At 42.9% G+C, this 23254-nt stretch overlaps 1 protein-coding gene across 3 annotated transcripts; it reads right to left on the bottom strand.

Annotated features, from left to right (window-relative positions):
* Positions 1 to 146: 146 nt before the first annotated feature.
* Positions 147 to 21155, bottom strand: LOC124303860 (glutamate decarboxylase). 3 transcript variants are annotated; one of them, XR_006908005.1, is made up of 12 exons: positions 20998 to 21155; positions 18299 to 18381; positions 17968 to 18058; positions 14558 to 14794; positions 9721 to 10037; positions 9388 to 9639; positions 8990 to 9057; positions 5441 to 5519; positions 4706 to 4855; positions 4426 to 4620; positions 4096 to 4340; positions 147 to 3492 (listed from the first exon to the last, which is right to left on the bottom strand). XR_006908005.1 is itself a non-coding variant. In XM_046761625.1 (11 exons), exons 2-11 carry the CDS (start codon positions 18353 to 18355, stop codon positions 4167 to 4169), a joined length of 1620 nt encoding a protein of 539 aa, XP_046617581.1. In that variant the 5' UTR covers positions 18356 to 18381; positions 20998 to 21155; the 3' UTR covers positions 147 to 4166. The 3 variants fall into 3 exon arrangements, 2 of the variants coding, with proteins under 2 accessions (XP_046617581.1, XP_046617582.1); XM_046761625.1 differs by having other exon boundaries at positions 147 to 4340; XM_046761626.1 differs by lacking the exon at positions 18299 to 18381 and having other exon boundaries at positions 147 to 4340.
* Between the last annotated feature and the right edge of the window lie 2099 nt (positions 21156 to 23254).

Genomic DNA, 23254 nt, shown 5'->3' with positions numbered 1-23254 from the left:
AAACTTGATTTTTGCTTTTACATTGACGTTTCACTTTCATCCCTTGCTTTCATTTTACTTGGTACAAAACACAGAGAGTGACGTCCCTGTTCCATTTCAGCCAGAATTATGGCGATGGATCCAAATCTCTACAGTAATTACACAGATTTGGATTAACATTTGTTTATTAGACATACAGATATACAGCATTGGTAGTGGTAATATCATATCGTATAAAATCATAATGCGTAATGATAGAAACGATAAATAAAAGTACAATGAAAGCATATAACGTATAACATCATCGTGACATGTAGCCAATATTCTCTAGCCGTTCGACTTTTACTTCAAACAAATTATACTCGAGCTATTACAATTCTCGGTTTCTTAGCTACAGGGTATATGGATATATTTATACATCATTGCTACACAATTATTAATGTATGTATAGGTATGTATGTTTTACGCATAATACTCATTATTGGAAGACATGAGACTTTGTTGTTTTCACATTCTTCTCTTATACTTTAATGATACATACAACAGCGGCGTTAATGCTATATTTAACTGAGATTGGCATAAAAACAAAATAATCTGGCGTATAAAATATTCAACAATAATAGTGCACGGGATATTATTCACACCATGTTAACCAATATACGTGTGCGTGATGTATGTATGAACACATGTAAATATACTCAAGAAAATATATTTAAACTATGCTTACGAATTCAGTCGTCGAATCGTACATCACGTGCCAATTCCTTTATCGTTTTAAACTTTAAAGGGTCAATATTTCGAATACCCGATATGTCCACTGCTGAGTAAAATACTTCAATAGATTCATTTGAAATAAAAAATGAAAAATGCTTTCAAAAACACACTTTAAATGGGTAAATGTAAATGGTTACTTTGAGAACACTTAAAACGTTAAATGCAAAATACCATTCACATTTTAAATATCTATTTTAAGTGAAACCATTTCAAATAATTACGCAGCAGTGGATATATCGACATTTCAAATATGGGAAAATAAAATAACGAAAGATGAATTGTTCGAAAATTAAGATTTCGAAGAATTCGACTTTCGGTGAATTTATTTTCACATATTTGAAATTTCGATATATCAGCTATTCGAAATATTGATCCGTCCAAGTTTTGACCCCCACCCTTTGTTTTTAACCTCACAATTCAAATCATATTTATAGGCGTTACACATGGGTTAGATTTTTAGGTGTAGGTGCACGTTGTGTTATGTACATAAAACATCGGAAGTATCAGTGCAAGAAAAAAGAAATAGAAAAATTATTTTTTGTCTCTTATGCATTTGTAAACAGTGATTTAAAAAATATATAACTTATTCTTGTGCATCGGTGCAAGTACAATTTTACGTATACGTGAATCGCGAGATGTCAGTCGCTTGGAACCGTCGACATGATATTGGAATTTCGATAATTTTTCAAAATCCAACGGAATGTTTTCCCTACTTTTATTAGCTTCGGGTACGTAGAATGATACAGAAACATGTGCATGGTGCTAGTGTCATCAACGTCACACAAATATACATTTGACTAATTGTGAAAAAAAAAACGTAAAATGAAAAGTGTAGTGCAATGTGTACATAGGTGCATAGGTAGTGCTGTGTATATAAGCGTGCATAGATTAAATTCTGAAAAGGGAAAGAAAAACGATCACAATCACGCAGTGATTGAGACAAAAACGGGAATGCATAGGTGAGAGAAAAGTGCATGAAAAGGAAACACGGTGCATTTGATAGGGTTTCTAAAAATCGAAGGATAAAGTGCGATTCGTTGCATTTGCAGTAAAAAAAAATGAATTTAAAAAAAAGGAAATGGGCACGTTTACAACACGTATCGCAAAATTTTGATTTACCGTGATTGCGCTGTGATAAATTGTCGACTTTGATTTTTTTTTTTTAGGTGTAACATTTTTCAAAACGAACAAATAAAAATATGTTACTATTTGATTTAGGCTACGAACTATGAGGCGAACTATTTATTGCGTTGTAGCATTGCCTATATATTTTATCATGGACTGATATTTATTCGATTCTATGTACCTATAATATACTTTATAAACCACCTTCGATATATATTACGAAATTATTACATTATAATTATATTACAATTATCACATCTACGTAATGTACTTTGATTTTAATTTAAAATTTACTATTTCCACTGCAACTTTATTGCCTTACTACACATCTTTTCTATAATGAACAAAAAATGTAACGATTGTTTTTCAAGTGTCAACGAAACATTTACATTTACATAAATACATTTATGTAATATATTTATATTTTTTTAATATCATATTTTTGTTTATTCAATAATGGCAATATATATGTATATATATGTATATTTGTTTAATAATTTGTTTTCATCGACTTTTTCTTTCGTTAAACTTTATAACTTACGATAATTTTTAATTTAATATCGTATGAATCATGACTTTTATAAAATTTGCTATATAAATTGATAAAGATTGTTCAAATTCATTTCAACAAGTTTTAGACGAAACCGACGATTGAAGTGTGAGCTAACGATACTTATTTAAACTACGGATAATAGACTTCTCTGATACCTTTACGAACTTCAAATAAAAACCTGTACTTTCATGGGTTTGTCTTTGTATTTAAAATCTCAAGGCTAGATATAATATATTTTCTCTATTTATTTATCTTCTCATACTCACTTTTATCATCAGTTTATCATAGTAGCAACATATTTCTCGAACTGATAATCTATCAGATATGCAAATAATTTATAAATATTATTCTTTTCGTAACATTTAATAAAATAAATAATCCAAGCACTAACAAGAACTGGAAATATAATATGTATATAATTTCATCTATTTCAACTTTTCGTAGGTTAAAATAATCTCGGAGCTGAAATATTCGCGCAGCCGAGAAAATCTCATCCCCAACCAGCGAACTTCTGCTTTTACATTCAAATTAAGAATTAATTTGTATGCGATAGCCGATATGGTATGTATTTCACTTACGACCTATATTTCAACGATTCTTATCCATTCCGCTAGTTCACCGATTAACGATTTTTTCTGTTTTTTTTTTTTTTGTATATCCTTTTTTCATATTCCTCTAAGTTCAATATACATTTAATATTTCATCTTACACTATATAGTAATAATATGCGTGTATATATATATATATATATATACATGCATGAGTTATGTATGTACATACATTAACATACATACATATAGATATTGGTATCATTTGTATTCTGCCATTGCTATGTATACTTTCACCGCTGAAGATCTGCCGAATTGGCTCATTTATGAAGCACTATGAAAATACTTGCTAGGACAGAGTATTATTTCAACTCACGAGCAACCTTTTGAATGCAGAGTGAAAGAAAAAAAATTACAGCACGGTGTAAACACGCGTGCACGATTCTTTTCCCCTCCCGTTTTTCACCTTCGGTACACGTAACAGCTTGAATACGTAATCTAAAGATCGTAACACTTAAATCCAAATAGATGTATATAATATATATGTATATATATATTTATATCGATAGAGGAGCTTAACCAACATTCGCCAAGGCCTGATGTTCTAGGATTCATAAATTAAATTAATTAACGCGGTCTTTACGAAGGTACAGTTAATTTATCCGCATATTTATTGATAATGACGTGACTCTGTAAGATTTGAGCACCATCGACGTCAGTCTTCGATTGCGAAGAGAAAAAAATTTCGGCTTACTTGTGTAGTTGTTGATGACTTTTTGTTATTCTTACTATTTATAATCAGAGAGACACACAAGTCGAGTAACGCGTTCTATAAATTTCCCCGAGAAAGTAATATAATACTTCAATCGACACACGGCGGTGAAAAAGAACAGGGATATAGTTTGTAGATATAAAGGATTGAATATATGTAATTACAATCGAACAATAGCAATGAAATTTAACAGACGATTTATGAATCCAAGAAAATAAGCTAACTTAAACGTTTGTTCTCTTCATATGTATCAAGTTAATATTCATGGTTGTGAATTGGTTACAGGACTTTGTACAATATTAGGCAGAGTGTGCAATTATAACGTGTGAGATAATTCTACCAACCTGTTTGTTCTATCTTCCTTCCTTTCTCGCGATAAAACATCGTACTTTCCTCAGTCCAGTAACTGATTTGTTTAAAGATCGTGTCCAAGCCGATCCATTTCCGTCAGCAAAAAGTCGACGTCTGCCTCCGTCACGGCAGCGCTGGAAATAATGTTCCTGAAAAAGTTGGGTCTTCGGTCGTCGGGCTGATAACCGACCATCAGAGTGCCGGCCTTCATCATTCTGTCCTTCAGAACCGGGCAAGTCTACGACAGAGGGTAAAATAGGAAAAGGGGGATTAGCCGAGACAAAGAACACCTGAAACCGTCGGAATTCAAAGGAAAATCTTACTTCGCCGAGGATCTTTTCCCTCTCGGCGCTGTGCGGCATGTTGCGAACGCGAGTCGGCAGGTACCAGAAGCAGACATTGACCATTTCGGGTTCCAAGATGAGGTAGAATTTGTCGGGCATCTGCTTGATCCGTCTTACCATGTACTCGCTGAGCTCCATCAAACGGTCCATGTGCTTCTCGAATCCGTCGGTACCCTGAAAGTCCCGGATGCTGCTAATCACCCTATTTCTAATACGCTAATTCATTTCCTTGAAGCTAGACCGACGCTCGGGTTTCTACCTTTGCACGCCACTGCAGCCACAGCTTGAATATATCGTTGTGACGACCGCATTGAATCACTTTGTCACCGGTGTCGTACTGGACGTCGTACAACTTGTCGACCATGAAGAGATACTCGGCGGACATTCGATTACAGCTAATCAGAAGACCCTGGAATCAGAAGACGACGGGGAAATCGACACGAATCTTCTCGTCGTCTCAAGTCGAAAGCACCGAAGCAGGGCGACTGTGGATGTAACGGGGAATCGGGAGAAACTGCACCGAGTGCCGTGTCCTCAGTATCGGAGAATCCATTCCCTGGCTGGGAAAAATATTTTCTGCCCTCGTTTGCGCGGAGCGAAAGGAGAAGGGAGCGGCCTATGGTGGGTAGGTACGGAATTTTAATATGCGCGCGAGGGAAAGTTTTCCGACTCTGCAATAACTGCGCTGGAGGTTGGTTCCCTCCCTTGACTCGTTGGGGGGAGGCCGGCAACATATGTTATCTGTTAGTTTAATTAAATTCCTCCGGTGTGCTCGGTAATACTGCAAGCTGGCTCACGGCAACCCCTTTGGAATACAAGACACATGCCAAGTATTCCAGCTTACGTCACGTCGGTATTAGCACAATCTTCTCTGTTAGGTCTGACGCAAGAATGCTCTGGGCATTCGTTCAACTGATACGTTTTCACCGAAACACTGCAAGGCCGTAAGTCGAGATCTACCGACTACTTAAAATGCCAGAGTTCATGTACTTACGTCCTCCTTGAAGTGGATCGTCGAACACTGAAGGAGGGCCCCCATGAGCTTGTGCGGGTTCCACGTTACCGAATCGGCTCTAAAAAAGAACACAGCAGGGTTCATATTTGCGTATTTACGTCAGGTGTGAGAGCAGGAGGAGATGGTGAGAGGAGGTGTCAGAAATTAGACGCAACGGTAAATCAGAGACAAATTTGGATCGGTTGTTTGCGGGGGGGCCGGGATTAACCGGATAAAAGGGTTGCTTCACCAGGAGGTCTTATCGCCACAGGGTATGGGGTACGGGCTCTAACCAAAACCATGGGGAAAGTCTTCCGGAGCTGTATTAATAGCCCTTCGCCTGAATTGATGGACCCCTGCGGTACGGGGTGAAGATATCCCATACTTTATCCGCAATGCGTTCCCCGAGGACTGGATCAACGCTTGACGGCCAGATGAGGCCTCTTCGATGGTTTTTTCATTCACCGCAGCTCTCGTTTACACCAAGCAGTGTCAGGTGCTTCGTGGGATATTATTTCCAAGATAAATGAGCCAGAATCTAGACTCGACAGGTCGCAATTCTGCACCCCGCTAAAACTGCACACAGTGGTAGTTAGAATTTTTTTCTCCAATTTTCTGAGGCTATCAAAGAGTCAACAGCTCCGTGATATCCGCAGAAATAATAGTGCAGGTGATTAGCGACCCGAGGGCAAATGAAACTGGGACATTAGCCGAAGCTTGGCATGGATTTCAGCGCGACATTGCTGAGACTGAATCGAATCAGAGTGAATAGAAATGGGTAATTAGCATCCCCGGGCAAAGTTGGGTCGCATAATATATCGTCCAAAATAATATGGCGGGGAGTCACCCCGGCCCTTGTTCTTTCGGAGGCATGCGCCAGTCCCAGCTGTGAAAGGCATTAATCACTCGGGCTTTATATTGCGCCAATGTTCTCCAGACGCAACAGTGAAACCTACGTTTTCATCCGTAAAGTGCAAGAGCTGTCTACCAAAGCACGGGTACAAGTTGCACTGGATGTGGAACAGAGAAAGAGATTCTATGAAAATATAGTGCTTTAGCGAATAATTGGACGAAGCTGATATTGAGTTTTCACATCCAAGTTTTGATGGCGATGGAACCCGATTGTTTATGGTTGTGATTAATTATAAACCGAATAACTCCTGGTCCTGCAGGAGGGATCCATGAGTTGGCTTCGCGTTATACGCAACGTTGGGATGCTGCTTGAATGTAGGCGATATACTGGACAACAATAATACACACGTGTTATGATGGATGATATTGATATAGCATGGCAACTGACACGTATCCCCCCGGACCCGACTTCGGGACTTGTGTACAGACATGAAGCACGTATTCAAGCGCTCACACACATTGACGTGCTGACACTGGTAGGCGAGGGTGAGGGCGCAGGTTTATGCACCAAATGGCACAGAGAAACCTCGAGATTTGAAGCACGCTTGGAGAAGCTCACGTCCGCAACAGCCGGACGAGTTTTGGCCATTAGTCACTTCGCATCTTCTTTTGTACTTTGATATTACGAGGCGATTATGTCTGGTACAGCATTGTTCGACGGATGTAAACCGCAGAGCGAACCTTGGCTTTCGACATCTTGACAAGATTTATCAGCAAATCGGTCTAGATATTATGCTTCTTCCCTGCCGTTGGTCCAAAAATTTACTGAAAATTATCTAGCTATATTTGTCCTTTACGATTGGCGTATCCGAAGTGGAAAGTCTACGGGAACCTAGACTACTGTTTTAAAAAAACTGCAGATTATTCAACAGACAACTGGAGAGGAAGCGGAGTTCTTTGTGAAAGATTGGAAGGCATTGTTGTATCTGTAGTTACTGGAGGGCACGGAGTGACAGTGAAATGTCAATAAGAGGAAACTCCTGTACCCGTAAATGCACTCCCGGGAACGGAGCCAGCTGTTGTCCGCCGGTGTGTGTGTGTGTGTGTGTGTGTATCTCTGTACACGTCGCTTCGTTCGGGGCCTCGGTGTTCCGTTTGCCATTTTAATCAAGAGACTTTTAGGAAGTTCCTCGAGCGGTACAGTCGGAGCAAATCACTCCGTGCGAAGGGCGCCTCTCATTTGAAATTTCTAACCGATCACACAGCCTACGCTGATCACAGTCCGTACGATTCACTGTCCCCGCCATGGATGAAACCTCAAATTATGCAGAGAAAAAGTGATATAAAGCTTCGAAGAAGCGGCAAGGGTGCGAAGCAAAACCCCTGCTGGATTGAGATTTATTTCTACACCGACAGCTTAGAGTCTTGGGGGTACAACTGGGTCCAATAGCCCCCGGGGAGCACTGAGCCTGCAGTTTAAAGTCCATGCAGGGACTGTCTTGGCCGGTTGCGTAAGGGGCGCAGATGTACCGGGATGCAAATCGCGGATTAATCTCGCCCGTCCGGAAGCCCCACGCCACCGTTCTCAGTTCCCACTCTGACCCCAACGACGCCGTCCGCGCCACCGAGCAGGATGATAAAGGAGGCACGGATGCGAATGCTGGCATGTGCCGACGGCAGGAGTCACTCCGCCCTTGGTCCTCGCAGATTACAACACTCTTTTCGCCCGGGATTATCTTCATACCGACTATACAACCCCTGCATGTCTCCGTTTCGCTTTTATCTCTCTCCATCCGCCTTCTGTCTTTCTTTCGTTGTTCAGACCTTTTGTACTTCTATTGGAGAGAAGGAGCAGAGCTGACCAGTTCCCAATCCCGCCCAATTTGTAGAGAAACGCAGCAGTTGAATTTACTCTAACTCCGAAGGTCCACCACTTTTTCGAACTGTATAGATGATCGCAGGGCGGCATGAGAGTTCGTAAAATCCCTTAAGACTGGTCTTCGGCTGACGATAGAACGGAGGTAAGATTGGAGGGCGATGGTGGTTTCGTTGGCGGGTAATCTATTATCGGAAAAATATGATCGCGAGCCGCACTTATAGCGGTACATCGTCCGCACCCTCGGCTATTCTAATGCAAAGTTATATTTTCGCACAGCTTCGAATCCCGAGTGTTCCGCGGCCTTTGGGAAAGGGTATTGATCCTGCCACATCGGGCACTCACACCTCTCCCGAGGAAGAAAGTATATTATACTCGAGGCGACTCCATCAAAGTAATCCCCAATAAACTATAAAACCTGGATTAGGTTGGATGCATTCCCAGTCCAGACAATGGCTGCCGCAACCTGCTTCCGAAGAGTTTTCTCGCCAAACTTTGCGTCGGAATATATGCACATTATAAAATAGGGCCCCGATCTATTTGCCAGGATCAAGAAGGTTCCCCGCAGACGTACAGCAAAGAAGCTTTCCGAATAAATTACATTAGCATAAAGAGATGTTTACCCTGCAATGCTTTTCCTTGGATAATTTTCTAATCTTTATTTAACCGAGCGCGCTTTATCCTTGCTACTGCTGAACACAACACGTCGATTTTCTCAGATTATCAATTCACCGAGTGTATGCAAATCGAAGGACGGCTTATCGGTGTTCGTCGGGCGTTTACCTGAAACTCATTGAAAACTTGTCAAAACTACTACTTACCGTTCAATTCCCGTCAGTCTCGGATGCCGGTACTTCCTGGACAGTAGCAGTCCGCCACCCCACGCCGCCTGAAAGCAGAAAGGACAAAGAGGGATGAACAAAGGTGTGGAAAACCTATGAATTCAACGCAAGTGTGTTCACCGCGTCGAGTTATCGGGCAACTTTTGCACCGAGCACTTTCCATTTCCCCTCAAGTTTCGCTCCTGTTGCTGCTGCAGCGCAGCAAGGTTCATTCCCACATTCATTATTTACGTTAAAGAGCTTACGCGTTTGGCGTTTCTATCCGAAATTAAAGGGGGTACGATATTTGAATAATCTGATTTGCCAAAGCGACTGTATATCTTGTTATTCTTCAGTGGCGTGAAAAGTTCGCAATAAACAACCATGGGATTACTCACGTCTACGTGCAGCCAGAGTTCGTACTTCTGGCATATGTCAGCGATTTCGGGAATAGGGTCGAAAGCTCCGATGACGGTGGTACCGGCGGTTGCGTTGACAAAGAATGGAACGTGGCCCCTGGCTTTCCGTTCGAGAATAAGCTCCTCCAGTTTGGATGGGATCATTCGACCGCGAGCATCGCTGGGTACCATAACGCAGTTGTCGGTTCCCAATCCGCAAACGGATGCGCACGACTTGACCGAGTAGTGACACTGAGAGCGAGGAATAGAAACTTTACTGCAGAAAATTGGAGAATTTTGGTTAGAAAAACGTGGCAAAGGCGTTCAACTCACTTGATCAGAGGTGAACATAACTAGCTGACCACCAAGTGCAGCCAGTCCGCGTTCCTTGTACGTGGGAAACATTTTATGCCTAGCCGTTAGAAACGCGTAGAGATTGCTGATAGAACCCCCGGGAGCAAGGACGGAGTCTCCGCAATTCCAGCCGATAAGCTCGCGCATCTTTCGCAATACGATGTTCTCCATCAGGATGAAGACCGGCGCTATCTCGTAGGTGAACATGTTCGTGTTGGCTGTCGCAGTCAACCATTCGCCGGCCATCGACACCAAGTCCAAGCCGCAGGATAGTTGGTTGAAGAAGTGCGGGTGTCCTAAAAGGCAGTTACAGAGGTTCCAGAAGGGCTTTTCATCGACCCCGTTTCATGTCATCGAACGTGACGACAATCCGCGAGGTTGGTAACCCCGGTTGTTTTGATTCTGCGTCGGACGGACGTCCGTGCTTCCGATAATTAATTGCCTTGCGGTTCCGTTGATCGCAGGCACGCGTTCCTAGATTATAAATAGGTGTAGCGCATTCGTGACTCTACGAAACGCTCGCCCAGCAGCCAGTGAAGATTAGTGTTCAGCCACGTTGAGTAGGTATGTAGGCGAAGTTCTTTGAGTACGTTGTCACTCGCTTGGGTGAACAGCGTGTCAGGGATCAAGTTAATGCGCCCTCGGTACGACCTGGGGGATGGCAGGCCTCTCTGTGCGGGGGTCGAAAACCCCGGCTTACGTGCGTTTCACGAGCAACCCGATCCATTTTCAGATATCGTGCCGACCAAACGGAGTGAAAGGGCCAAAAGGTAGGCGGGTATAATGGAAAGAAGGGCTTTTGTTTTTCGGAACAATCGGGGCGCCCCACCGTCAACTTGGTCCGAGGCCCCAGCGCCAGTTATGACTAATTGAATATCATTAGCGCAGACAAATTAGAAATAATATAGCAGATCAACCCGTGGCTGCAGGAGGTTCACCCCTACGAGAAGAAACGTCCGAACGTCTTGCACTTGGCGAATCCCCCGCGAGTGTGAGAGTTCTCGCATCGTGGCAAAGCTCAGGGGCTTGAGACCCCTCTGGTGCCAGAGTACCGCCGTCACGTGTCAATCAAGGCGTAATTCCACGAGATTAAAACGCTCCGACGTCACTCAGTCGAGTTAACTCGCTGCCGGGGGACGGAATGAGCGACTCGCTGCTCTCAAAGTATCAAAATATTATCTTCCGACTTTGCCGTCGCGTTTTGTGTCGAGCTTGGAAAGTTCTCCGAGTCCGCTTCGAAATTCCGAGAGAAACAGGTGCCGCTTCCGAGTTAAAACCATTCCCCGAAGTTACATTCAATATTCTCGAACCCTCCGAAACAAACAGCCCGGCTAATTATTAATGCCGATTTAAATTCCCGAGCGGTGCAAAGTTGGCACCCTGTAGGCCATATTGAGCGAAGGGATCGGGCCTGCAGCGCCTCCATTCACCCTCTCCTATCCTCGTCACCATAAAACGAACCCCTATTTACCGTTTCGCTCCGCAGTCTGCGACCCTCGTGGGGGAGAAAATCGTGTAGAAATGGCTCTTAATTACACCAATCCTATTGAATTTGGTTACCGACCACCAGGGCCACGTGTGCAAGGTCCTGCATAGCGTACCCTATGTGCAAATACACTAAACACTGCACTTCGGAACTGCCGCATCAAGGCTACAAATTTTTTGTTGCTTTCGCACCTGACCATAAGTGGATTATAGAAATGCGCAACAGAATAAAGTGTTGGATCGACATTGAGATTTGTGTCTAGTGTGCAAATCGGGCTACCATACTGTGTTGTCTTGACCATGCGAAGAAAAGGGGCTACAGGATGAAGAGAAAAATTCTAAGCAAAGTATTGTCAGCTCGTAGATGAGATGACGTTCTACCGTGAAATGGAAGCGATGATCCAAAGAGCCAGGGGCGGGATTTTACTTGTCACTGAAACAGCGATCGTGTTGGAAGCCGAATAGCAGAAAAAAACGTGCTCACATTCGGGATTCAAGAGAGAGAGAGAGAGAGAGAGAGAGAGAGAGAGAGAGAGAGAGAGAGAGAGAGAGAGAGAGAGAGAGAGCGGAAAAGAGAGCGATGGATGCCCGTATGAAATTGTCTCGTGCTTTAGACACGCGAGGAATTCTTCAAGTTTAAGCTGCGCCCCATGTAGCGTGGGGGTGCAACGGGCCGATACAAATGGCCGAGGATATCGAGTCGGTCGGGCGGCGGTATTTGAGCCGTTTGTTGCAGTGTTATTTGCAATTATCTCGGTTGACGGGTCGAGGCACGCGTCCGGCGGGGGTCCTGGACGTCGGCATCCAAGGGGTTTCCTCTCTTCCTCTCTTTCGTTCTTTCTTTTTCTGCCAAGGGAGCAAGAGGGAGCGAGGGTTGATGGGCCGAGGCACCCGCATTTTGCGCGTCACACGCGTCGCTGCACCACTAGATTGTTTGCAGAGGCTCTCAAACCTCCGGGCCAGTCCGATTTTTGCACGTACCGATGCTCGAGTCGCGTGACCGTCAGGCCAACAGTCGCGAAAGCGATCCAGACCTCTTCTTAGGCAACATCTGGCCTTTCCTACCACGACGAAGACTCCGCGCAGCGCAATTAGACTTTTCGGATCCTTGGTATATAAACCTTATACGAAGCAAAATTTCGCAAGGATATTCCGCGTACACCGTGTGACGTGTAATTGGCAAGGTGCAAAGCTCGGAAAGCACGGTGGCAGAATGCTAAGAGGATCGTACACTTCGAATTCTCATTCCATTTCCGTGGACTACACGTCTTCCGCAGTTGGTCTCCAGGGGTTTGAGAAAGAATGTGGGTATACAACAGTTTACTGCATATTGAAATCTACCCCGAGGTAGTGTTTTCCAAGTCATATGATTGATTACAGAGGATCAACGCTAAGTCGGGGTTACACACTTCTCTTCATACAAATCCTAAGCCCCTAATTTATCACCACGCCGTTACCGCGGAGTGCGCTCAGGGGGCAGCGTCTGCGTTGAACAGGTCTTTGCCAGTCGAGCCTGCGGACCCCCGGAGTAATCTGAACAGGCCAAATTAGACAGAAGATAGTCCGCTCTTGTCCACCGTAATCGGTTTGCGAATTCCACCGCAGAAACATCGCCAATTGCGAGCCTTTTCCGGATCGCTGTGCGTGGAAAAATTCATCCGCAGTGCGAACAGAGCCTTGTTCGGTGTAATTGGCAATACCGTGAAAGAGTTACATATTCTAGAAGCTTCTAGTAAAATGGGTATCGTTACGATAATACTTTCAGTATTATTCGAATTACAAGCAAATATGGCACGAGTAACTTTTGAGTGTAATTATCGTTGTGGACACTAAATTTTCTTCGTTAGTTGACTAAATTTTTTTTAGTAAATTCAGACCCTGACACGAGTTTATTGTTGCACCGTTATCAAAGTATGGCAATAGTTACAAGGAAATATATATAGTACGAGTGACTATAATTTGGTTATAGCTAAAAAGCTCATTTTTATTTTGTACGTAGAGTTATATTTTTCGCTTATGGTAAAAAATGATAGTAGTCAACAAAGACAGTATATAAATATGTAACTAATGCAATAAATTAGTCTCGCTGGCGAGAACACTTCTCAATCTAACAAAAATTTACCATTAGATACTTTTTTCTTTACGTCCTACCAAAAGTTTCCCAATCTTCATCGTAATCTCGAGCCTATCGCGGCACGACCGCCGCGGGTGTGGGTTCGATCTTTAATATCCGTCGTCGTATATTAAATATATCTGCCTCGCACTTGTGCCGCAAAAACTATGATGATGCGATATTGAAAAATCAATATTGGACAGCAGCTGTCCGCGTACAACGAGAAAGCAGAGAAGAGAAATAGGGATTTCGGACAAGAGGGGGCAAATGAAAGATCGAAAAGAGGGTAGAATATCGGTGCTCGGACGACTCTCGATGCAGGGGTACCTAATCTGATAACAAGTTTTTGTTGGCCCGTATATCGGGCACGCGTCTTTTCTATGGTGTTGTCGAAGAGGATGGGGAGAAGGGCGAAAGCTTGCGGCTCATCTCCGTTCGTTCCTTGGTTCGTTCATTTTGCGCTCTCTCCCTTTCTCTCTCGTTTTTCTTCCCCATGGTATATTTTCGAATGCCGTGCCTCTCGTGTGCTCGGAGAGGGTTGAACGGGGGTGAGCGGGACTATTGCACTATTGTGTATTAGCATCCATTGAGCTCTGTAATTTAATATAACCGGGATTGTGGCACGTTCGTGGTTTCGCCTTGATAGACGAAGTGCCACGATTTCGTTCACGCTTACAAACGTGATTGCAAAACAGATCCAGTCTGCGAATTCGGGGGTAAAAGTCAGTTAGTTTCAATGAAAAAATACTGTAGAGAATCCGGACGCGGAAGACGCCTGATTCGCGCAGCGTGATGAACAAACCGAAAGGAGGGACGAGTAAGGATGTTATGTATGCACATGGCGGTGGCAGGAGCTGTTGATTCTGTTTTAATTCGCACGCGTTCGCCACCGGAGATAAGCGGCGGACTTTCATATTCAATTTAGCATATGCAGTGGCGGAGATAAGGGTCGCTAAGCCGCGGTCGCACCCTCAAAATATACAAGCATGATAAATGTGATAAACGGGCGGAGCAGATAGCGTCGTAAAAAGCGAGTCCGGCTATCTTGAGAATATCACGGATCCCGCAGAATATCATATAACAAAATCTCAATGTCGATCGAGTAGTAAAAACCCCGATTCGGATCAGTCAGATCTTTCGAGCACGGAATTCCAGGGCTGTGGAAATTTGCTGGATTTTCAAAATACCTTCTCGAAATCAGAATAGGTATGGACTTACCAGTTTTTACTTGGTACTTGAGCGTCGTCGAGCAGTCGAGTAGCAGCTGCTGCAGTGTGACGCCGCTGTCCGGCACCTCGAGATCCAGAAGACGACGCATATCGGCCGGGTGGTGAAATTCCAGGACCTTGGCATTGCGGTCGTTCGTCGATTTAACGAAGTCAATAAGGATGTCGACGACTTTCATCAGGAACTCCTTGGTCGCCGGGAATCCCTCGGCATTCTGTGGCAGAATATCTGCGAACACGAGGACAGAAAATCTCCGTATGCGATTAACTCAGGACTGAGCACTTCTCGAAGATAGGGAGGAAAATCTACGTACTACTAATTTTTGGAACCACGTAAACTCTACTCATGCGTCGGTAAGAACCGAAGGTATAATTACGGGGTATAAGGGTTGCTTCAAATTAGGTGTACTGCTTTAATTGTCAATCAAGTGAAATCGTTTCTACCACAATAAGGTAGGCATGTTATAGGAGTATAAAAATTTCGAATAAAACACACATAATTACGAACGAGTGATTACAGGAGTGACATCGGTCCTACCTATACATAATGTATATAATATACATACACCATAATTATAGTGTGATTCGTGGTAAGTTAGAATGATTTCACCTCATCAAACAATTGAAAGTATAGACCTATTTTACACACTCTCACTTGTTTGGTGGGATGACACCATCTCTCTGCCTCTTTCACTCTCATCCTCTCCAATCTCTCTTTCTCGTCATCCGGGATCTCGGGATATCCGCGTGTCTTCCAAGGTCCGAATGACAGTAGGACGGTATCCATGGTGTATTTGCTTTTCCATAATTTCAACAAATCACATCCCAACTATCTCTGCTAATACATTCAACATGCTCTCATCACGGTTGGGTCACAATTAGACATGCAAGCTTGACTGAGCGACGAGTGCGATCCCAACAAAAATGAAGTTACAATGATTTCCGAGAGTGAAAAAAGCACTTCTGCATCTCTAGGAACAAATCACCCGAAGTTTCACGCGAAACGAGTGAAAGGTGGAGCTTCAATGTTTAACTTCGACGAATGTGTTTATTTGAGCAAATTTCACAGGCTCGAGACTGCAAGTAGAAAAGCTTTTCTGTTTAAAAATAAAATGTATCACCAGCAGTGAGGGTGCGTTATCAATTAGCCTCGGGTTAGCCTCGCTGGATGAAGCTGTCCACTTTGTTAAGGAAAACGATAAACTTCCCATGCGGTGAGAAAATGAGGTCCCCTCCGTGGAATCTCTACTGTAATCCCATACTATAGTCCCGAATATCCAAGAAATACTAGACACCCCTGAAGCTTCGTGCATATAGCGGAGATTCACGATGGGCGTGAGTTTCCTCACTATCGCAAAGCCGGAAGACCCGAGATATCTGAAGTAGATAATCGTTTCGGTCGGAAAGACAGACTCCGAGCCATACTGGAATCAATTCCGCCGAAAGAACAGTGGGAAAGGGTGCATAGACCATCAACTGCATTCCAGCTCCTCTCCCGATTCCTCGCGAGCTTATCAATCGTGCACCCCAAATTTTAGACCCCGAAGCACAGCTATACGAGCGAGAGAATATCGGGCTTGGGATGCTGGAGATAGATTGATGGACGGGATTAAGCGGGCCCCGTTTTTCCCGGGGTCGAACGAGCTCTCTTGTCTAACCAGCGGATAAACGCGATCAACCGCCTTCTCTCGGAGGAGACTCCGAGTCTCTTTCGCGTCCCCTCTGCAAGCTTTTTTAAAACCTCGTCAAGCCCAGCGCCTGCGATCCGAAGGCTTTGAGCCGTTATTAGGCTGATCCACGGGAAACAATTATCGGGCGAAAATTAGAGCGTTCAAATTCGTATATGGAAGTATCGGTACTCGTTCTGTCACTTTCGTAAATTTAGGCTGCATACTCTCGACGAGTACCTGAAATACTTCAATTTGCAATACATTACGAAGTTCTGGAACGGATGTTGCGACACCGACGTGATTCCGATCCATTCTTTAAACGCAGCGCTTATTGCGCAAGCATTTTACGCGGAATCTATGCCACCGTACAACCCTCGGTTGCATAAATTCAGCGTGGGCGCAGATGGCCGTCGTATAGACGGTTTTTTAATTAAAAAGTCCATCGGAGGGATGTTAACTCCGAATTAGTCCCGTAAACTCTGGAGCAAGGGGCATTAATAAATGTAATTTATAATAACTGTTCAAGGAAATTATTACCAGCCCAAGATAATCCGTGCAAGAATTACTCAACTCGAGGACAGCGCATCCATTAGCCAAAAAATTTATTCATCGGTTGCGCGGGTTTTAACGTTCAGCTGTAGAAAAATGAGGAAATGTCGCTAAGCGAGGTGAGAAAATTATAAAATTTTCCCAGTCCCTGTCGACTTTTGTCGCCGTGGCGCGTGCCTGCACAAAAACAGAACAAGGACCCCTTCCGGAGGCTGATGCAGGATGGCTGGCATCTGATCCCCTGCGGCCTGTAATCTATCCATCCGCACACTCCGGACGTCGCGATCCCCTCTCGAGTCAATCCGCGATTACTATGCACCCTTCCGTTCACTTCGTCGCGAACCCGTTGTGTCCACAAATCAGAACAATATTGTAAGAATTAGGGGCTGCGTCAAGAAACGACGCGGTTTGTAAATTTCCTGTTTATTACACCGCTGAGTGAATCAAACTAGGCTTCAACCCGCGTACGATTCCCGCAACTAATTTACCGAAGAGGGTTTATTCCGTGTTCGCGACACAATTCCACTGGTTGCTTTTCTTTCTTTTATTTTTTTTTTTTTTTTATAAACGTGTAATAAATTTTGCCTCTACCTGGGGCGTGGGCCCCATTATTATATCTACTCGTTGAACAATTTCAACGCGACGAATAATTATGACCGTTCACGTTGGTTGTCAGTTCTCGTTTAATTATACTTCATGCGGATTTCATTTAATTTATAATTGCCAAGTGCTGTGACAGGCGAGCGGCCAGATTCGCGTTTCATGCTCTGAATCCGGGGGATAAAAGAATCGCGAAACACCGCGGCTTTACAGTCCAGATTCCTTAAATCTCGCGGCTTTTGTGGCGGGAAACCAATCAAACGCGTCCTTTGATCATACCGATGCACGACTATCTGTTTCGACGAGTTCCTTGACGGTAGAAGTTGAGCAGAGGACAATGAATTTATTTGGGGTAGAATTTTTCGCAAACTCTGATTATGTATGCAGTTTTCCGAGAAGCAGCCGTCAGAAAAATTGGCAACGTGCACTATCTTGAATGCATTCCTGAGCCATACCTAATCATGAAACTCGCAATAGTGCCCGAAACATCAACAACTGTTCTATATGTTCACGTATAATTAAAATGACAGGGTTCTGGTTTTTTGGCTGTTTTTCCAGTTGGCGTACATCGACGATGTCTTACCTGAGTATTTGAGGTTGCAATGCTCCTTGGAGAGCGCGTACGTGTTTTCGGAACTCATTAGGCGAGTGGGCGAGTGTGTCCTTGCGAAATTCTGAAAATAGATTAGAAGAAGAATATCCTCAATATATGCACAAGATCCGTTCAAGGCAAAGTTGCAAGTGTCAAATATGCAGGTAACAATAAAAAGCGATGGGCTTTTCACCTGCAGCGGCGGCGTAAATGTCTTTGCTTTGGTTTTAGGGAGCATATCAAAATTGCAATTAGGAGTATGGCAAGCAGCATGCTGATATTACTTTTATTCAAGCGCGCTGATCTGTGATGTGTCTCTTACATATAAATATTCCTTAATCGCGGTGATTTTAGTCCCGATCATTTGCACATTGTCCATGTCTCCAGCGGCACTCGCCTCGGTCCCTACAACAGTAATAATAACAAAAAATTTGGATCGATTATTATTTACGATTTGTTCAAGAAGAATAAAACAAAATGGAATTAAATAGCACACGAATAATTTGATGACTTTTTTCTTTGCATTTCCTTCTCGTTTTCGAAATCCGGACGAGGAGCCGAAGACATGGAACACTTAACAGCATACAAAATTCGCGAAAAAGGCTTCTTGCCGTCGCTCGTTGAACCAAATTTGGACATTCGATTATTAAGAATTATTTAACGCATTAACGATAATGTTGACCCAAATTGATATTTTAATATAAGCGGGTTTGGCCATTAGATAGGAATTCAATTAATTACAGTCATTAATATTTAATTTTATTGCCTATTTTTGCAGATTCGTTCCTTAGCTGAAATGCAATTAATCTTTTGAGTTTTACAGTTAAGCACCTTAACGACAATTCTTATTCCTGCTCATATTGCGTATTTTTCCAACTACGCTACCTACTCCGATTTATTATTCGAAATCGGATTAAAATATTCATAGAATATTTTACCAGTGACAATGGTATCACTTTTTTTATTCCTCTTTTGAGCATATTCGTAAATACAAAACTCAACATTGACGTTTCATAAACTTTGCTATGCTTATAATATTATAGTCATGGAAAATCAAAGGATGATTACAAATATAAGAATAAATTTTTCGAAGTCTGTTATCGCCGAGATACTCTAAAATTCGGATGTTTTACTATCTTAGACATGCAGTGAAAACGTACGCATGAGTCATTCGCACGTGACTTGTTGCACGATACCGTATACGAGAGGACAATTTCTGGGTCAACGAAACGAGACTAGAATTTCATCCGTGAGATCGTTTCGTCTCCGCTTATCAAATCAAATCTTATCGAATATTATTTCTATCGCATAAATTAGACAAGAAAAAATCATAATAACATCTTCATTCACTTATCATAAGTCATACTCTATACGACATCGTTTTGATTTATATCCGGCAAACGTACGATCACATGCAAGGGAAACTAGCCTCGACCAGTAGTGTAGCCCCGATGCTATGTCAGACGTGATCAGCCGATAGCTGACGAAGAGCTGCGTGCAGAAATTAAACAATTTTTGGTAGGCACGGTTGTTTCTTGTAGTGGAGAACGGAAATCGGGGAGACAAATTTTTTACTACATTAACCGTACACGCAATCTTATGCAATGCAGAAAATTAATCATTTCTTAAATATAATTTCGAAATAGACCGTTCGAATGACCAATTTTTCCATTTTCTAAAATTGCAAATTTCTGGAACGAATTGTAAAACTTCTAATCATACGATTTAACATCCACAAGTTTGAAAAATGGAAAGTTATTATTTTGAAAGTTTAACCTTGTCAACAAAAAAAAAAAAAAAAAAACAAAGAAAAAAAATGTCAAATTTACCAAATATGGTGCAAGAATTGTGTTGTTAATTTGAGTAATTATGCAGGTTTCACTTGATAACACAAATTATTGTAGTGGCCACTTTTTTATTGAATCAAATAATGTTACTTTAAAGCGAAAAAATATTTCTTCCTATGTATTTGATCGCTGCATTTGGTATATTTACCTAAAAAATTTTTATTCGTTATTCATATTTATATTTTATCAATACAATTTTTAACTTTGTAAAAAAACTTTCTAAAATAACATAAAATTACCGTTCATTTAGCTCCAATTTTGCTACTTACTCCTATTTCGATTTAAGAAAGTCAACAGAAAAATGTCCACCATCTTGTTTCCAAGAAGGACGAGTTGCACGGAACCGATTACGTCATCGCAATTTTTTTCACTCACAATCAGAAATTAAAATAAAAGACACGAAATAGCGGGAGCAATCAAAGAGTATAACGGAGCTGTCGGATTGGTGCTTCGCGAAAAATTTCTGTACGGCAGAAAGAATCTCGAATCGAAAAGTAATCGGTCGCGTGAATTTTGCTTCAAAATAAGTTTATATGATTCAAATTTAATATAAATATTTTTGACAATTATTGGTGTCCAAGTCAAGAAGTAGAATTCCAGGTTAAAACATGAAAACTCAGATTATATGTATTTTATTTCTGTTCTCAAATCAATTTCCAGAAGTGAGAAAGAAATCTTCATTCAACCGCTACATCTCTCTTCCAAAATATGTTGACCACGCATTGCACTGAGAATAAAAGCTTCCTATAAGAATTTAAGTTTCAGGCTTGAACGGTTCGGTTCCAAGACAAATCTGTGGTTGTCGATTTTTGGGCGAAAATTCTGGTACTCGTATTGCATAATCGAATAATTGAAACGTGGATTATCCGAACGCGTTAATTAGACTCAAAAGTAGCTGAGCTCCATATGCGGGGATAGGTATTGTCCGTAATAAAAATTCAGGATGAATAGCAAATAATGCCGACACAAAATTCCATACCAACCCGCAGTCTTTATTTCGCCAAAAGTGGAAAAAACACAAAGAGACTGATTCGGTGATCGAGATGAAATCGTGCGATGGACCGGAGCAGCCTCAGTCCGGGATTAAGGTACCAGTTAGCCGAGGACGGTGAAGAACGAGGGGGAAATTAAGGGAGGTGAATCCTGGTGGATACTCTTAAGAAATAGCACCCACCTATATGTCCGTCCTTAATTTATCCCGCGTTGGCGTGAGGAGTACGAGGACTTTCCCGCTGCAGGTCGTCCTGGCGAGCGACGGGCGTCAGGGTGGCTTTAGAGGGACTGTGCCGGGCACCAGGTTCTCTTCCAACGATAGCCAAGGGCGGTCGTGCCGAGGAGAGTCGAGTTGCGCCGCCTGGGCGCTGGCTGACCCAGATTCCGTCGACGTAGGCGTGCGTGGGCGGCGCACCCGTCGGCCAATGGGGTCGCTTCTTCGGCACCCCCGCTCGCGTATCACGCGGAGGACTCTAGGACTGCCTTCGGATCGACGGGAGCCACCAACGTCATCCGCCCGCTATTTCGTCGTGGCCACAAAAATCGACCTTAATCTCGTTCCCGGTAACACTTGGGACTACTCAGGGGTGACTTAGGGGCAACAACGCTTAAGATCTTCGCTGGAACGTCGCTGTGCCAGCCGCACGGGATTTGCTCACTTCACCGGTTGCTTCGACGACGACGATGGTATGCTAGTCGTGCTGATGCTCCTTCTCTTCAAACTGTCTCTTCGTCGATGATCTCTTGTGAGCATTTTTGCAAGTATATTGGAATTGGTTTGGATGATCAGCAAATGCGAATGCATTCTTTTTTAGTCATCGGGAATCGCGAGAGTTGTAAACTGTACCATTAAATTGCAAAAATTACTGAGGAGGAAAAGCTGGGTTCATGGTAAAACAATCTTTCATCGCGAACTAGAAGTGACTATCCTCAATTGCCTGTTCGATTTTACTGAAAATGTTCATGCGTTAGGTCATAAAATGTTTAGAAAGAATTCAGTTGTAATTTATAGCTATACTTTATACTAGATTTACTAGATAGTTGACTATGTGATTTTTTATTTAGTATACCTGATGATTCGTGGTTTTGTAACTTATGATGAGATTTCTTATATGTTTTATCGAATTTACAGGATAAATAATATGACAAACTACATGCTGAATTCTTATAAAACATTTTAAGATTCAACACATGAACATTTTCAGTAGGGGAGGATGTACGTAAGCTGTTGCCCGGACTGCTTTCCAAATCGTGGCACGATCGTTTCCTGGGGTTGGGAACTTAGACCTGGCTCCTATTAATTACACTAGAGGTAGCTTATGAACGGATTGCGTTACATTTGTTACACATAATGGCATTGGATTTCGATGCCATCAAACGTCCTAGTTATCCATAGTGAATCTAGATTGCCAGTTTCTGCGTAACAATAATCCAGAGGATGTGCATGCCTTAGTCGTCAAAATGGCGTCCTCGAAATGGATTATTCGGAAAAAGAGTCTCAGGATGCTTCGAATCGCTTTGTGCCCGCTAACATTGGCGAGCCCGGGGAGACATTTCTGCAACATCGTACAATGATGAAAACTCAGTAAACGGATCTAGGTACCCGTGAAACGAGCAGTTCTTCATGCGTCTCGGTAAATTGCACAAGCGTGTTTACGGACCAGCCAGTCGCGTACGTTGAAGGAAATTCGATATCGGTATAAATTCGAAAGTAAAGGTCACCGAGCGTGCGCCACGTGCAATAAATGAAAGGGGTTCGCAGAGCCAGTCCCAGGGAGCTTACGGGGGAACAACAAAATGGGTGGCAGCCAATCCGAGCGCGGCACAAAATGGCCGCTTCTGAATTTAATCAATACCTCTTGCCCTCCGGAGCTGGCCGACGAGAGCGGGAGGATTCTGAGGTTCCAACCGTCTACAGTTGCCTTCTCGAGCATGTGGTAATACTCTTCAATTATCTGCAACACCGGACACGGTTAACCGTCGACTGATGCTTATCGCTATCAAACACACACCGATCTTCCTCTTACGACGTACGAGCTTCACAGTTATCGGATCTATTGCAGTTTTTAATTAATCCGGCAAAATCCAAGTGAGACTGATCGTTCATGTTTATCCTGAAACTGACCACATGACAGCCAAGCATCGTGCCATGATCCAACGATACGTAAGATTTGTACTATAGGTACACAACTTATCGGGTCTTGCGCAATGAATACGGTCGGATCGATTTCGTTCGTCCGAATACGATATATACGATGCGTGAAAAGAAGCTGTCGGATGCATCCTGGTTCCAAATATTCCACCGCCATTTCGTGTAACATTTGGCGTAGTCTTGTTGCCTGAGAAATAACGACTCTACGGCCGAGGGATCGGAACTGGATGTGAGGGATGTATAGGAAAGCTCGTATCGGAGAAAGCTGCCAAGTCTGAAGAGTTGG

Source organism: Neodiprion virginianus, chromosome 4, assembly GCF_021901495.1.
Source record: "Neodiprion virginianus isolate iyNeoVirg1 chromosome 4, iyNeoVirg1.1, whole genome shotgun sequence".
In the NCBI taxonomy this organism is placed as follows: domain Eukaryota; kingdom Metazoa; phylum Arthropoda; class Insecta; order Hymenoptera; family Diprionidae; genus Neodiprion; species Neodiprion virginianus.
This window is presented reverse-complemented; position numbering and strand designations above follow the sequence as displayed.

Coding starts and splice junctions, on each gene's coding strand:
- LOC124303860 (XM_046761625.1), bottom strand. CDS start 18,355: ATGGACAATGTGCAAATGATCGGGACTAAAATCACCGCGATTAAGGAA. Junction 9,058..9,387: donor AACTCTGGCTGCACGTAGAC/GTGAGTAATCCC, acceptor TTCTGCTTTCAG/GCGGCGTGGGGTGGCGGACT. Junction 4,856..5,440: donor CGATCCACTTCAAGGAGGAC/GTAAGTACATGA, acceptor TTCTGATTCCAG/GGTCTTCTGATTAGCTGTAA.